At 39.5% G+C, this 14,307-nt stretch overlaps 1 protein-coding gene and 1 long non-coding RNA gene across 2 annotated transcripts; one reads left to right on the top strand and one right to left on the bottom strand.

Annotated features, from left to right (window-relative positions):
* The first annotated feature begins 5,365 nt into the window (after positions 1-5,365).
* LOC129755099 (uncharacterized) lies at positions 5,366-6,918 on the top strand. The gene is made up of 4 exons (XR_008739164.1): positions 5,366-5,707; positions 5,764-6,102; positions 6,161-6,633; positions 6,692-6,918. It is a non-coding gene; the product is annotated as an uncharacterized LOC129755099 (long non-coding RNA).
* A 4,231-nt stretch (positions 6,919-11,149) lies between these two features.
* On the bottom strand, positions 11,150-12,775 carry LOC129737768 (uncharacterized protein K02A2.6-like). Its single transcript, XM_055728931.1, has one exon. It carries the CDS (start codon positions 12,773-12,775, stop codon positions 11,150-11,152), a length of 1,626 nt encoding a protein of 541 aa, XP_055584906.1.
* Between the last annotated feature and the right edge of the window lie 1,532 nt (positions 12,776-14,307).

Genomic DNA, 14,307 nt, shown 5'->3' with positions numbered 1-14,307 from the left:
CCAACGGCTGGTGGAGTGCCTTGGGGTAGCCTATATTGAGCCGGATATTTGTGATGAAGAATTGAAGTTTGCTAATGCGTACGATAAACGCAAGTCGAATCAAGTTGATAACCCGGAGATAGTTCATGCTCGTCGTGTGCTTAGAAAATTAGCTGATGATAAAGAGGAAGCCCTGTTTACGGTGATTTTTACTTTCGCTGGGCAGAGTTTACCTACTCACATCGAGTTGAATAGAGTGCTTTATTCTGTTAAGCAGTACATTTATCCTGTCCGCCAGTGTGGTAACTGCTGGCGCTTGGGACATGATAAAAAAGGATGCAAGAGTGCTAAACGCTGTAACCAATGCTTGGAGCAAGTGGGCGGCGAAGATCATGCATGTGAAAATAGTGAGCCCCAGTGCGTTAACTGTTTGGGCTCCCATCGGGCCAATGATCACAAGCTTTGTCCGAAAATAATTCAAAAAAAGAAAACCGATAAAGAGCGGCGCGACACTTTTTCACAAGGACGTGTCGATTGGTTTTGTGGAACAACTTCAAATGAATCATCAAACTCACTAACTATCATCTCCCAACCAACAACAAAATCCACCGTGGCAGTTGCTTGCCAAACAAGTAATGTTGACAAGAATGGGTCTAATCCTTCCAGCAAACGTCGTCATAATGTCGATTCGGACGATGAGCTTCCCCAACTTGAAGTTAACATTTCTGACGGGGTTTGCGATTCGATCCGATCGACGATTGAATCTACTGAGGTCATCGATATCGTTGCAGAGGCTCTGGAAGTTCCTGAGGAAGATGTTGAAACTCGACAAAAAATTCAACAAATGGTTTTGGAGAGAATTTCGGATGTTGTAAGTGATAAAATGAAAGGATATTTTGCTAATCTCAGATTATGAAAAACACCACACCGAGCACTTTAACAGCCAGCGTTCCTCTGCAATGTCTACAATGGAATTGTAGAGGGATAAATAGTAAACGCTCATCTTTAATCCAGCTCATAAATACACACAATATCAATATTTCGCTTTTGAGTGAAACACATCTCGACAATCACACAAACTTTAGTCTACCGCAGCACACCATTTTTCGTAAAGATCACAGACGAAACTCGATGGGCGTAGCCATCGCGATTCGTTCAGAACTGAATCCCGTAGCATTTCCTATTGCACTGTCAGCGGATATTCAAGCCGTTGCCTGCCAGATCAAATACATCTCCGGGTTGATCACTATTGTATCTGTGTACATACACCCGCAAGCCAACATATCGCAGACTCAGTTTGATAATTTTTTATCAACCGTTCCGAAACCGTGCATCATTGGAGGAGACTTTAACGCAAAACATCACCTATGGGGAAGCGATCATGGAAACACACGTGGAGACCGTCTTCATCAAGCCATCGAAACATCTCATCTCGTCATTCTCAACAATGGTCAGCCAACTAGGTTTGATGTAAACCGGTCGTGGGGCGCAATTGATATCACGCTGGTTTCTTCGAGCCTTAGTTTGTGCTTCGACTGGGAGGTTTTGGATTCACCAAATGGAAGCGATCATTTTCCGATAGTTTTTCATTCGAGTACTACATGCGCGATGAAATTCTACTCTGGAATCAATGTTCGGAAAATCGACTGGGAACGTTTTACCGGAAGCCTCGAGGAATCATTCGTCGAAAATGGAGAACCGGATAGCTTTGATGTCTTCTTTGAGCTGATTTGGCAAGCACTGCGCAGATCCTGTCCATCAGTAAACTCGAACCACACTCGCCGAATACCGCAACCCTATTGGGACGAAGAGCTAACAGAAGCGAAGAAAGCCACCAGAGTTGCTTTCCGCGCTTGGAAACGAGAGCTGTCAACCGAAGCTTACGAAGGGTACGCTAATACAGAACGAAGGTTCAGAAATTTGGTACGCGAGAAGAAGAGGAAAAGTTGGCAACATTTTTGTGATAGTTGTGATAGTTCTACGTCCCTCACAACCTTATGGAGGATGGCTAGAAGATTCAAAGGGCGCGGAGAGCCATCAAAAAACCTTAGAATTTCGGACAATTTGGCCAACGATGTTTTGGACAAGTTGGCTCCCTCATCTGCCAAAAATCCACCCCCGGCTTTTCTACAATGTTCGTGTTGCCCTCAAACTGGTTTACCATTCTCAGTATCGGATATTCAAGCAGTTTTAAAAATCGGTAAAGATTCGGCTCCTGGTTTGGATGGTGTTCCATATTCCGTCATAAATCATCTCCCATGGGCGGCGCTTAGTCAGTTGCGAAAAATCTATTGCCAAATTTTTGCTTCAGGAAGAATTCCGGAAAGCTGGAAAACCTTTAAAATTGTACCGATTCCTAAAAGTGGTCATGATCCGATTTCTCCTTCTGCTGTTCGCCCAATCGCGTTAGCTTCATGTTTTCGCAAAGTGTATGAACTCATAATCAAAGATCGACTAGAACATTTCATCGAAAACAACAACTTATTCCCTTCAGCTATCAACGGTTTTAGGAAAGGACGAGGAACAATGGATGCGTTGTTTCCCCTGATTAATGAAGCTTCTTTAGCTTTGAAAAGAAGAGAGCATGTGGTGATATGTAGCCTCGATATCAAAGCCGCCTACGACAACGTGGAAATTAATGTTCTGGTCCGCGAATTACGCTCATTAACAGTCCCTGAATGCCTAGTAAGAAGTATCTTCCATCTTTTTGAAGAAAGGAATTTGTGCATTTCAAATGGATTAGATTCAATATCTAGGACAACGTGGAAAGGCCTTCCTCAGGGATCTCCACTAAGTCCGTTATGCTTTAATGTTGTGATCAGTGGATTGATCAACAGTGTCCCTCCTGATGTGATAACCGTAAATTACGCCGATGACACAACAATTGCTGTAAGAGGAACCTCGCTGGAGCATAGTTGCGAATCTCTCCAAAGGGCAGTGGATATAGTTGTGGAAAATATTTTCGACCTTGGGTTAGAACTTTCGCCCACGAAATGTAAGTGCCTTCTGATCTCGACACAACAATGCGATAATCCCCCAGAAATAAATATCGGCGGTTGCACTTTGGAATACGTCAGATCCCTGAGGTTACTCGGCATGTACCTCACACGAAATCTGTCGTGGTCGTGTCATATTAGAGAGGTACAAAAACGTACGGCTCCGTATCTTAACTTTCTACGAAGCATATCGGGCCAGTCATGGGGAGCACATCCAGCAGCAATGTTAGCTATTTTCAAGTCATGTGTGAGATCAATATTGGAATACGGTTCCATATTTATGACGGAGTTAACACAAAAAGAAGCCATCGTTTTGGATAGACTACAATGGGCAGGAATTCGAATCTGTTTGGGCTCCACAAAAACCACCCACACAGGTTCACTCGAAGTGATGGCTGGTATTATTCCGCTGCAACAAAGAAGAGAACTTGCTGTCATGCGTTTTGTAAATAAAAGAGCGTCACTTTCTTCTTGGCATGGTCAATACTCCAGACCGATCTTGGAAGGTGGCTTAGTGGCTACGGGAATACACCGCGCCATAAGAATGCTTAACGAATTTATTCCACTTGAACAGCCTCTAAATAATCTCCCATGCTACATGGTCAACCGTGAAGTTGTAAGAACAATAATATCCATTGATCTCACTGTTAAACGGTTATGTTCAGAACACCAGAACTCATCGGCAGCTGATTTGGTTTCAAACTATCTCTTGGAAGTGTATGCCAACGCGAAAATCTTGGCAACTGACGGGTCGAAAGATATACACGGCACAGGTTATGCTGTGGTAAATAGTTTTGGAGCGCCTGCAGAAGGGATCAAACTCGACAGTAAAGCATCAGTTTATATGGCAGAGCTTCTAGCAATCAGGCATGCTGCGAAAATGATCGTAAGCCTTCCTGTTGCTCAGTATATTATTCTAACCGATAGTTTGAGTTGTCTCACGAGCCTTCAAAAAATCAACATCAATCAAAAATATCCCGTTGCTTGGTACGATATAAAAGCTTCCATTCTTGAAGGACAAAGAATGGGGCACGAGATCCATCTGATATGGGTTCCGTCTCACAGAGGTATTCCAATGAACGAGTTGGCAGATCAAGAGGCGAAAAGTGCGTGCATCAATGGTGGTACAGCAGATTATATTTTAACATCATTCGACATCCAGTTTCCGATTCGGCGTACAACAGTGCACAAATGGCAAGCAAAGTGGAATGCAGGAACTAAAGGACGTTTCTGTCACAGCATCATCTCTAACGTTTCGCTCCAACCATGGTTTAGTAGCTTGGATCTCAACCGCAGACAAATTGTAATCCTTTCCAAATTAATATCAAATCATTCACGGCTCCCTGCTCATCTGACTAGAAATGGTATCCTATTGGACGCGACGTGCAGTTGTGGCGAATCCATCGCAGATCCTGATCACATTATCTTCGCATGCAGCAGATTTGAAAATCTTCGTAGACCTATTTGGCGAATTTTAATGAAAAAAGGAATTCCACCCGATATTCATTTGATACTAAAAAAGAAAGACATTGAATTATATAAAACGATAGCTAATTTTGTAATTGAATGTAAAATAGACATGTAAGTAGAAGAGTAATTAACACTTGGCCGGTTATGTTATAGAGGTAAAGCCAATAAAAAAATTTAAAAAAAAAAAAAAAAAAATGGTTGAGCACGACGCCTATGGATAACTCAGAGAAGGAGAGTGACCGTGCGGGATGACAGATGATTTGGGTGAAGTTAGTCGTTCTGAGCGACTTTTGTAAGGTTCTCCACTAAGGGCAGGGATGTCAGGATTAGGTGGCGGAGCCACGCAAAAAAGTAACGACGGTTACAATGGGGCCCAAGTCACGGCCAGCACATCTCTCACTGAAACATAGGGTGGTTTTTTCTAGGGCCCGAAGGGAGTATCGATATAAGGTTGAATTTCATGATTATTCCACGTACGATATTGTACAATTTCTTAAAAATAAACAGAACGAGTTCGTAAGAATCTAATTTAAAAATTTATCAGGCAACTGTTTAAAATTTTTTTTAAACTATGAAAAAAATTCAATGCATAGCATTCAATGTATCTTTTAACCATAACACAGTGCAATATTTGAATACAATTGAAAAAAATAATTTATTTTCGAATGAATAAATAACTGCCGCTTTGAATTTATTAATATGAATGATTTTTTAATTCCCTTTTTCAGTGTAACAGTTAAGACTGGCCCGCGATGCTCACCCAACTGGTGCGCGAAAGAGTGTGTATCCTAAAACCGGGCCGCTGAAATGAGCAAAACCGGGCCGCGTATACTCACTCATTGGTGCGTTTGCTCTCATACTAAACCCCGGTGCGGTATAGAAGTGATCAAACTCGTGAGCATTTTCACTTTGCTCGCGATTGCTGCGGATGCCCTAAGAGTTTTTCAAGCTCGTTCAATCCTATACACGCTCATTTTTATTTAACCATTTATGGTTCAAAAATAACCATTTTATGGTTTTAACTATAGAACTGCCAATATGGTTATTTTTTAACAATTTTTTCCAATGCAATTTCAACCATTATTCCAGTTCTTATGCTATAACCAAAAAAATGGTTAAATATTTCTCCGCCATTTTTCAATTGTACATTCTTGCAACCACACTTGTTGTTGGTTGTGATAAAATAATTGAAAAATTGGCGTGAAAATTGTTTTGCTATCAATAAACAATAAAATATGAAGGAGGTGCTAATAACGAACGAGGTAAATAAATATTTCTCATCCTATATACAGTAACTGAAGATCAATTTCTTTTGCAGGATCCGTCGGAATTATTTTCTTTTCCGTTTTGCATACCTACTACACTTATAACCAGCACACAGCGGATTGGTGATTCGGACACTGGCCTCAGATTCCAGACAATGCATATTGAACCACACCTTCCGACACTTTAACAGGGAAAAGCTGCGAGGGATCCTGATGCCTGCTAATAATACCATTGCAGACCTGTCCGGAGCTCGTTAACAGCACCGCTGAGCAAACACGAACAGCCGGGAGAACGATGGTTGTTGTTACAGCTTCTTGGGCTATTAATCGACTCCATTCCTGCTGGTTAAGCGGCCAATCGAACAATTTACGGAACGTGAATCTTATTCCTGGTAAGTAAGAATCAGTGTTTGTCGCTGGGAAACTTTTAATATTATCTTTTTTTTTCAGAATTCCTGTATTGAGATCTATCTCATCGCAAGAAAAAAAATATTCGGCCGTTTTTTGCAACCAATGTGGCACTGAAGATAGGATTTGTGGCCAGCATGTGTATCAGAACACTAGAGGATCTGGGATTATGGTGGAAAAACGCTGGATTAGAAAGTTTTCCTGGTGCACACCGATGAGATTATCAGCCAGGTGCGTCTGATGGACAAATAAATTAGGATCATTCAGAATGAAGTCATGAGGATCTCGCACGAACTACAAACAAAGAACGAAAATTTCAAGGATTAACACCGAAAAAATCGAGGCTTCCCTATCTAGTGTCGAATGTGAGCTGCTGAATGTGGATCCCCGAATGCAGACGTTTCGCTCTGTAAAGGAGCTGCCGGATTACTGTGCCGGAATCAAGAACGTCCAATCGATGTAGGAAAGTTTTAACCAGAAGCTGGTATTTCTCAGCAAATCATGACGGAGATAAGGTAATGTTTGAAAAATGTCTCATTCTCAACCCATCTTAAAATTTTCATTTCTTTTTAGGGCCTTCGTGAGCTTTTGGAAATATCGCGGAATCACTCTAAAGGACAAAAAAAATAATGGTTGATGGTACTTGTCAAACTGGGGATAGTGACTATGGTCTGTGACAGTACATTCCGCTCAGTAAAAGATCTTCCGGACTATTGAACCGAAATCCATCCCACAGAAGCGCATGCGTAATGTGCGGCGATTCGGCCCGGAGGGAATACATCTTCATCGGCTTACCTTCAATTGTCACTGGCCTCACATGAATATTTAAAAAGTTTTGATGACATGAATAAAAAAACAAATACTTAATACCTACTAATAAATTATCCTTAAAACAGAAGATTTTTTGGTTTTTTTTTCTCTGTAAAAGTCTCTATAAGTAACAAATCCCTTTTCCCATTCTACGACGTGGTTGAAAAATAACCATATTCCTACTTCTACGCAATAATTCCCTGCGGTTGAAAATTAACCACATTCCCACTTCTCAAGAGAAGTCAAAAAATGACTTCTATGGAAAAAGTCAAAAAATCACTTAACGCGGAAAGGTGTGAAAATGGTTACTTTTTAACGATAATTGGTTAATTAATTTCGAGCGTGTAGTGAAAAACTATAATGGCGCGGTTCTTCGTTACACTCAGGAAAAAAGCAAGGGAGCGAACTACAAGTTTATGATCATCAGTGGTCTTCGCGTTTATTGAATTTTCTTTGACATGGAATCATACTTATTTAAGTATCGCTTGAAAATAAGAAAATAGTTACGGTATCACTCTAAAGTACATATTTGTTCAACGTCTTCAATTTATAACATAAATAATCTATTTATCATTCCGTTTACGAATATTGAAAATGGAGGCACATTTTTTTAAATAAACTATAGGTAGGTTTAGCTATATATTTCTCAATAATTAGAAGATAAAGTGGTAAAACCTTGACAAAGTTTCTTCAGATTAAATCTTAGCTTGTTCTATACAACTCAAAAACTACTTAAGTTCAAATATCTGTTTATTAAGAAGTGTAAAGTTTTACATTCAAACAATGGGTTCCATCAATCTAAAGCTTATACTCGAAGAATACAAAATGGAAATAATCAGTTTTAGGTTGAGTGAAAAAAACAGATTTTTGTTGATTCTTTTGACCCAATAATGAAGTTAACTTCTGATGTGACATTTTTTTTGCTAAAGCACAATAGGTTAGAAAAAATATTGAAAAATCAGTTGACATCGCAAAAATTTCCAGATAATTCAAATTTAATTGCTGACGTAATTGTAGGAAGATATTTTTTCCTGTTAGTGGAGATTGGAACCGATTAGAATAAATTTAATGTGATGTGAAAATCTAAAATTAGGCAATTAGACAAAGTTTGAATGACAACTCTGAAAACATGTTTAACCCTCCAAAGCCGTTTGGGTCAATATGACCCGAAGCGCACATTTCAAACATCTTTATCATCATTCCAATATACTGATGAACTGGTAGTTTTGACAGACCAAGTATGTTCTATGAAAATAATGATCAAATTAACGCCAAAAAACTAAAATTTGAGTTTTAAAAATCGGTTCATTGAGAAATGAAATACAGCTAAGCAAAGCCAAAACTGGATGTCGTTTTTTTAAAGTAAGACTTTTTTCTACCAGAAGATCTGTCAGCGGTAAAAACTTTCATTGGACCCCAACATATCTATACATTGTCGGATAGATGGATTCTTGACAATTTCAAACATCAATGAAATAATTAAATACAGAAAAGCTGTCAGAAGTTATGAGTATTTTAAAAATAAAATTGATTTTTCGGACTTTAAACTTTCTGAACCAGTTTCTGAAAACCTGGTAATACATATCGACTTTATTTTGAAATGTTGAGTAATTAGAATAAATTACCTACACAATGAATATAATATCATCAAAATCGGTTAACATTTACAGCCAGGAGAACGAAATCAAATTACAACTCATATTTCCCCGAAACGGATATTTAGCGAACGGCTTTGGAAGGTTAAATCGTTAAAACTCGATAGCAGGGAACAAGCCTAAAGAGAATTGATAAAGATAAGAACATAACCTCTCAAAAGTTTACTAAGTACGAAGTTTAGAAAGTAGTAAGTTGTTTAATAATAATTTGTTTGGTATCGAAGCATGATTTGAACAACTATGAACCTTTTTAGATTTCCAGTTTAGTTCTGATTATGACAAGATGCAATATTTTAGTTTTTTTTGTGAATCGTTTCTGTAATATATAATGTTTTTAAATACGTGTAGTTTTAGGTACGTGATGTGAATTTTTTTTCTTATTCAGGCATTTTTTTTCTCAATATTTAATTTTCAAAATAACATTTCTCAAAAGATTCATTTTCTGTTAGTAAATCAAATAATAAAAGTGTCATATGAATAGATTGGAATAAACCTGCATTTTCGTTTCAAAAGGAATGTAGAAAGCAAAGACAGTTTTAAATATTTCAATTTGATAATGGCATCACGTTTTTTCATGTTTATTTCAGTACATTAGAAATAGTCAGCTGAAAGGAATCGATTACAATTAAACGGAATAAGGTCTCAAATGTTAAAATTCAATACACAAAAGCCAGCAATTATTTTCAGCTCCCTTTTCAACATAATGTTTTCACTAGGAAACACGAATGCAGGAATAATTTAGAAAGTTCTATTACTTTTTAATCTCATTTATAAATTCGGGTTGTCTTACACTAAATTCAAACTCCAATTTTAGAAGAAGCTTTCACTATTAAGATCACAACACAGTCAAAAGTGTCTCCATGATCATATCCTTTAACCCACACTCCCAAATAAAATTGTTTTGCTAGGATGCAGAGGTGACCTCAGTCCTAATGCATGAATTATGAATCTTTCAATCCCTTTCTCTCTTTCCATCTATCTATTGACTACTAGGACGTGGCCGGCGCCGTTATTGATGTTGAAAGAGAGAGCATCAGTTTTGGGCATTGTGAATGTGTTGCCAATCCCAGACACCATTCATTTGACCTCTGAACAAAATTGATGGCCTCGGTTAATCACGGAGTAGCAACCATTGGCGATGTGGAATTCGTTCTACTGAGCCACGCCTGCGATCGTGGGACTTGAAATGCATAACTTGTAACGATGATTTCTACAGAAATTTATTTTCAGTCGAGCAAGGTTTTGAAAAGATGCAAAAAAATACATTCATTATAAATTTGGTTTAGTTGATAAAGCATTTCAGGTTCAACGATTAAAGGTGGATGTGAGTAGTCAATCAAGCTAAGCTAAGCTAAGCTGTATTTAAAATTCAGATAATAATGATGTGATTTCAAATGAAAAATTTAACTTATTTATCTTTTCTTATAGCAATCGTTAAGGAGGCAACGACAACGGGTAAGATTTTAAAATTCACGAGTTTCGTTAACTTTCAGCCATACTCAATCTAGCTTTTCCTCTCAAGGTCTGTTCCTGCCGGATGCCGCAGAGGAATCTTGTTCCCATCCGCAGCAATTCTACTTCGAGCCAGAACGACTGTTTCGATGGTGGCAATGATGGAGACGATGACAGCGGCAGGTTCCCTTCCCTCCGAAGGGCAAACCGTCGAGGTGGAGGAACATTTGCCGCGAAAATAGTATGGACCGAGTCGCCTATGATGGCAAGTGGCAGCGACAAAAGTCGGCGTGGTCGAGGAGAAAGCGGTGATCGGGTTAACCTAATCATCTGAAGAACAGCCAGGATCGGTACTACTGGAAGGTTAGGCAGGATACACGTACAGCAACAGTCGTGATAATTGTACCAATAATTGTTGTCACACATCAAATTCGGTGCAAAATAAATGACGGGAAATAAATTAATGTTCAGACATTTTTTTCAATTTATTTCTCAAAAAAATTATAATCCCTTCCGAAACCGTGTCAAAATTTTAGAAATTCTGAGTTATTTTGGCTCAGGCCGATGACATAGTGAGTGCGATGCGATGCGAATTGGCGGAAAATTTACGGACGCAGCCTATGCGAACTCGAGCGGCGGAACAAATTGACATCTGCTTCGCCGCGTTGAGTATGTCAGGTTTAAGCGATTCACATACATTTCCTTCAAATGTGGTTCACCGCATTGATTCGCATTCGCCGGTTCGCATCGCATCGCATTCACTATGTCATCGGCCTCAGACGGTTCAAACGCTCCTTAAAAACGCCTGATTAAAATAACTCAAAATTCGCAAAAACCCCTACAATTCATTTCTGAGTTGTGCCGTTCTAATCAAAATTTGAGTTTTCCCAGTTTTGGCGCATTTTGAATTGTTTTCCTTCAAATCTGAGTCACGGAGAATTAGAGTGTACGTGTTGTGGTATTCGGTGCAGAGAGAAGAAAGACGCAAGTTTATAGGTCAAGAACTTTTATTCAACTGATTTTCTCTAGGTAGCTTACATTTGAGTGAGTCGGCGATGGCAAGTGTTGCCATATTATTTATTAACTGTTACAAATATAACATCCTCTCTTCATTCTAAAAAGAATCCTTCTCGATTACGTAGTCTCGAAATTTAAACGGTAGTCTTCGTTCTCGTCTCGGTCTATCAGCCTTTGGCGATTCCGTTGATGTTTCCATAGCTGATGAGCTGGCACGCCTATCGTGTGTTTTTGTTGTTGACGGCGTCTCGATCCTTGAAGCCTCGGGTGTTGGTAACGATGGTAATTCAGCTACAGATTGGTCACCACTCACTGTTAAACCGGGGTCTACAACATCATCGTGATGGGATTTCGGTTGTATGGTAGGATGGTCGTTGATCTGGGCGCTTACTTCTGGTTCATTACGCGGCTTGATGTTTACAAGGTCTCGACGATAACAGCCTCCATTCGTGTTCAAAAGATAAGATCTTTCGTTAAGCTTGTGTTTAACAACCGCTGGAGTCCACGTCTTATTCATTTCCGGGTGTAATTGGACATACACAGGCGACCCGGCTTCGAATGTTGGTAGTTCTCGAGCTTTGCGATCGTAATAATATTTGGCCTTCTTTCCGTTTTCCAAAATAGCCTCTGGGACATGATCTACCACTTTCGGAAAATATTTCTCAACAGAAGCTGGTACTCCACATCGTGTGCTTCGTGAGAAAAGCCTGTTCACAGGACTGCTTCCGATCTTATTCGGTGTATTCCGCCAATGCAACACAGAATACCAAAGGTTTTCTCCCGTTTCTTCACATTTTTGAATTAGACGTTTCATTATCTTGACGGCAGCCTCCGCTTTGCCATTTGCTTGCTGGTGATTCGGGGCAGATGTTGTATGTTCAAAATTCCAAGCTTTAGCGAAATTTCTCATCTCCTCATTAACTAGGTTGGTACCATTGTCAGATACAATCTGTTGAGGGATCCCATATCTAGCGAAGTTCATCTGACAAGTTTCGATTAACGTTCTAGCAGACATATCTTTCAGTAAGTTTAGCTCTATAAAATCGGAGTAATGGTCTACTGTTACAAGAAAGTTTCGCTTTCGTCCTCGAAAATCGGCAAAAAATATGTCGAGGGATACAACTTGGAAAGGATAAATAGGGACAGCATGACTTTGCATAGGAGGTTTCTGTTGACTCGAAGAAAACTTTGCACAAACTGCACAGTCTTTAACAACATCTGTTATCATAGCGCTCATTCCAGGCCAAAAAATGTTTTCTCGGGCCAACTTAAGGGTAGATTCTATTCCGTTGTGACTAATATGGACCCGATCTATCATCGTACGTTGCAACGATTTGGGAATGACTAATCTGTCGTTTCTAAACACGAGGCCATCTTGCGTCGATAGTTCATTGCGATATTTGTAATATAACTTAACCGCATCATGAACAAGTTTGATGTTTTTCGGCCATCCATTAAAAATATAATCTCTAACAGAATTTAAGGTAAAATCTTGTTGCGTTGCCTCCATAACTGATCCCAGGCATTGGTCGGAGATACTAAGGTAGCTTGTGAGTTTACAATCTTCTACCTGTTTAAAGACTTGGAAAATTCTTCCTTTGTTGAAAGAATCGGCTTCACTATCGGAGTTATACGGTGCACGAGATATGGCATCTGCCACTACGTTGTCCTTTCCAGTCACAAAATGGATTTCGATGCTGTAGCGCTGTAAATTCAGCAGCATGTTCTGCAGTCGTTTCGGGGCAGATAAAAGAGGTTTTTTAAAAATACTTATCAGAGGTTTATGGTCAGTTCTTATTATAGTTCTGGGATTTCCGACCACCAACTGATCGAATCGAGAGCACGCAAAGAGAATGGCCAGTAGCTCTTTCTCAATCTGAGCATAATTTTTCTCTGTTTGCGTAAGTGTCCTAGATGCGAATCCTATAACTCCGTTTTGTTGAAATACAGCTACGCCCAATCCAAAAGAACTGGCGTCACAATCGATAACAAGAGGCTGTCGGACATCATAGTAGCGGAGAGTTTCAATGTCCGAAACAAGAGACTTTAGATTTTCAAATTCCTTCTGCTGCACATTCGACCATTCCCAAGGGACCTTCTCTGATATCAATTTTCGCAATTCTGTACAATTTTATTCTGGCTCGCAAGCAACTGCGCAATTTGATGCACGTCAGCCATTTTGAAATTTTTCAGTTCGGGCCGGAGGAAAATTAAAAGCACTTATCGAAGCGATCGACACCGCAGGAGAACAATTTCACAGAAGAAAAGAACACTCCCCGGATATTTAGCAATCACTATCACGGCTAATATCGTGGCCACTACTCGTAAACTATTCCGGACGAACTTTTCGCGATCGAAATTATTCCGCGATAACTTCTGACACCATGTTGTGGTATTCGGTGCAGAGAGAAGAAAGACGCAAGTTTATAGGTCAAGAACTTTTACGGCGCGTTCGTAAATTGATTTTTTTGGGTGATGCATCAGTCGATTGATTCGTTTGGTAGATGTCAAATCACTTTCCATATGCTTTTGCATACGTTTGTTTGGAATTTACGAACGCCAGCATCGATAAAAAAAATCACTTCGATAGAAAAAATCAATTTACGAACACGCCGTTATTCAACTGATTTTCTCTAGGTAGCTTCCCAGTCAATGCGGATCATTGTTAAGAGAAAAATTTCGCGCGTAGGGCTGCGTTCAATGCCATAAATTGAGGTTTTGACTCTAAGCGTGCATAGATCCAGTCAGCTGATTTCACCGATTGAACGTACACAACTTTAATTAACTCAGTCCTCTTCCTGTACAACACTATTTGATAATTTTAACAACATTTTGCTTGTGAATATGTGTGATCCAAGCAGGCCTGAAATTCTTTAGCAACGGTTTTTTCGACCACGTCATTAAAGCAGCATAGTTCGGCGGGAAAGGATGCATGTAATCAGCTCCGGGAATTTACCGAGCTGTTTTAGGCCCCGAATATAGTAAAATGGTGAGTTCTTTTTGCATGTAGTTTTAAGTGAAAATTCATTTTATGTATTCTTTTCATTTTTAGCGTAAAAATTGGATGCTTGAATTCCAAAATATGGTCAACCACCAGTCGGAGGAATCGCGGAGGTGGCAGAGGCTACCCAACAAACATTTTTTGCTGAACAACCGCTGAAACATTGTTTTGTTCTAATTTTAAATCAGCTATCTTGCTGAAAGAAGGCAACCCAAATTCAGAGAGAAGCTGCTGTTCAGCCCTTAAACATCGAG

The sequence above is a fragment of the Uranotaenia lowii genome, chromosome 1, assembly GCF_029784155.1.
Source record: "Uranotaenia lowii strain MFRU-FL chromosome 1, ASM2978415v1, whole genome shotgun sequence".
In the NCBI taxonomy this organism is placed as follows: Eukaryota; Metazoa; Arthropoda; class Insecta; order Diptera; family Culicidae; genus Uranotaenia; species Uranotaenia lowii.
Note: the sequence above shows the minus strand (reverse complement) of the source record. Positions and strands in the feature narration are given on the sequence as shown.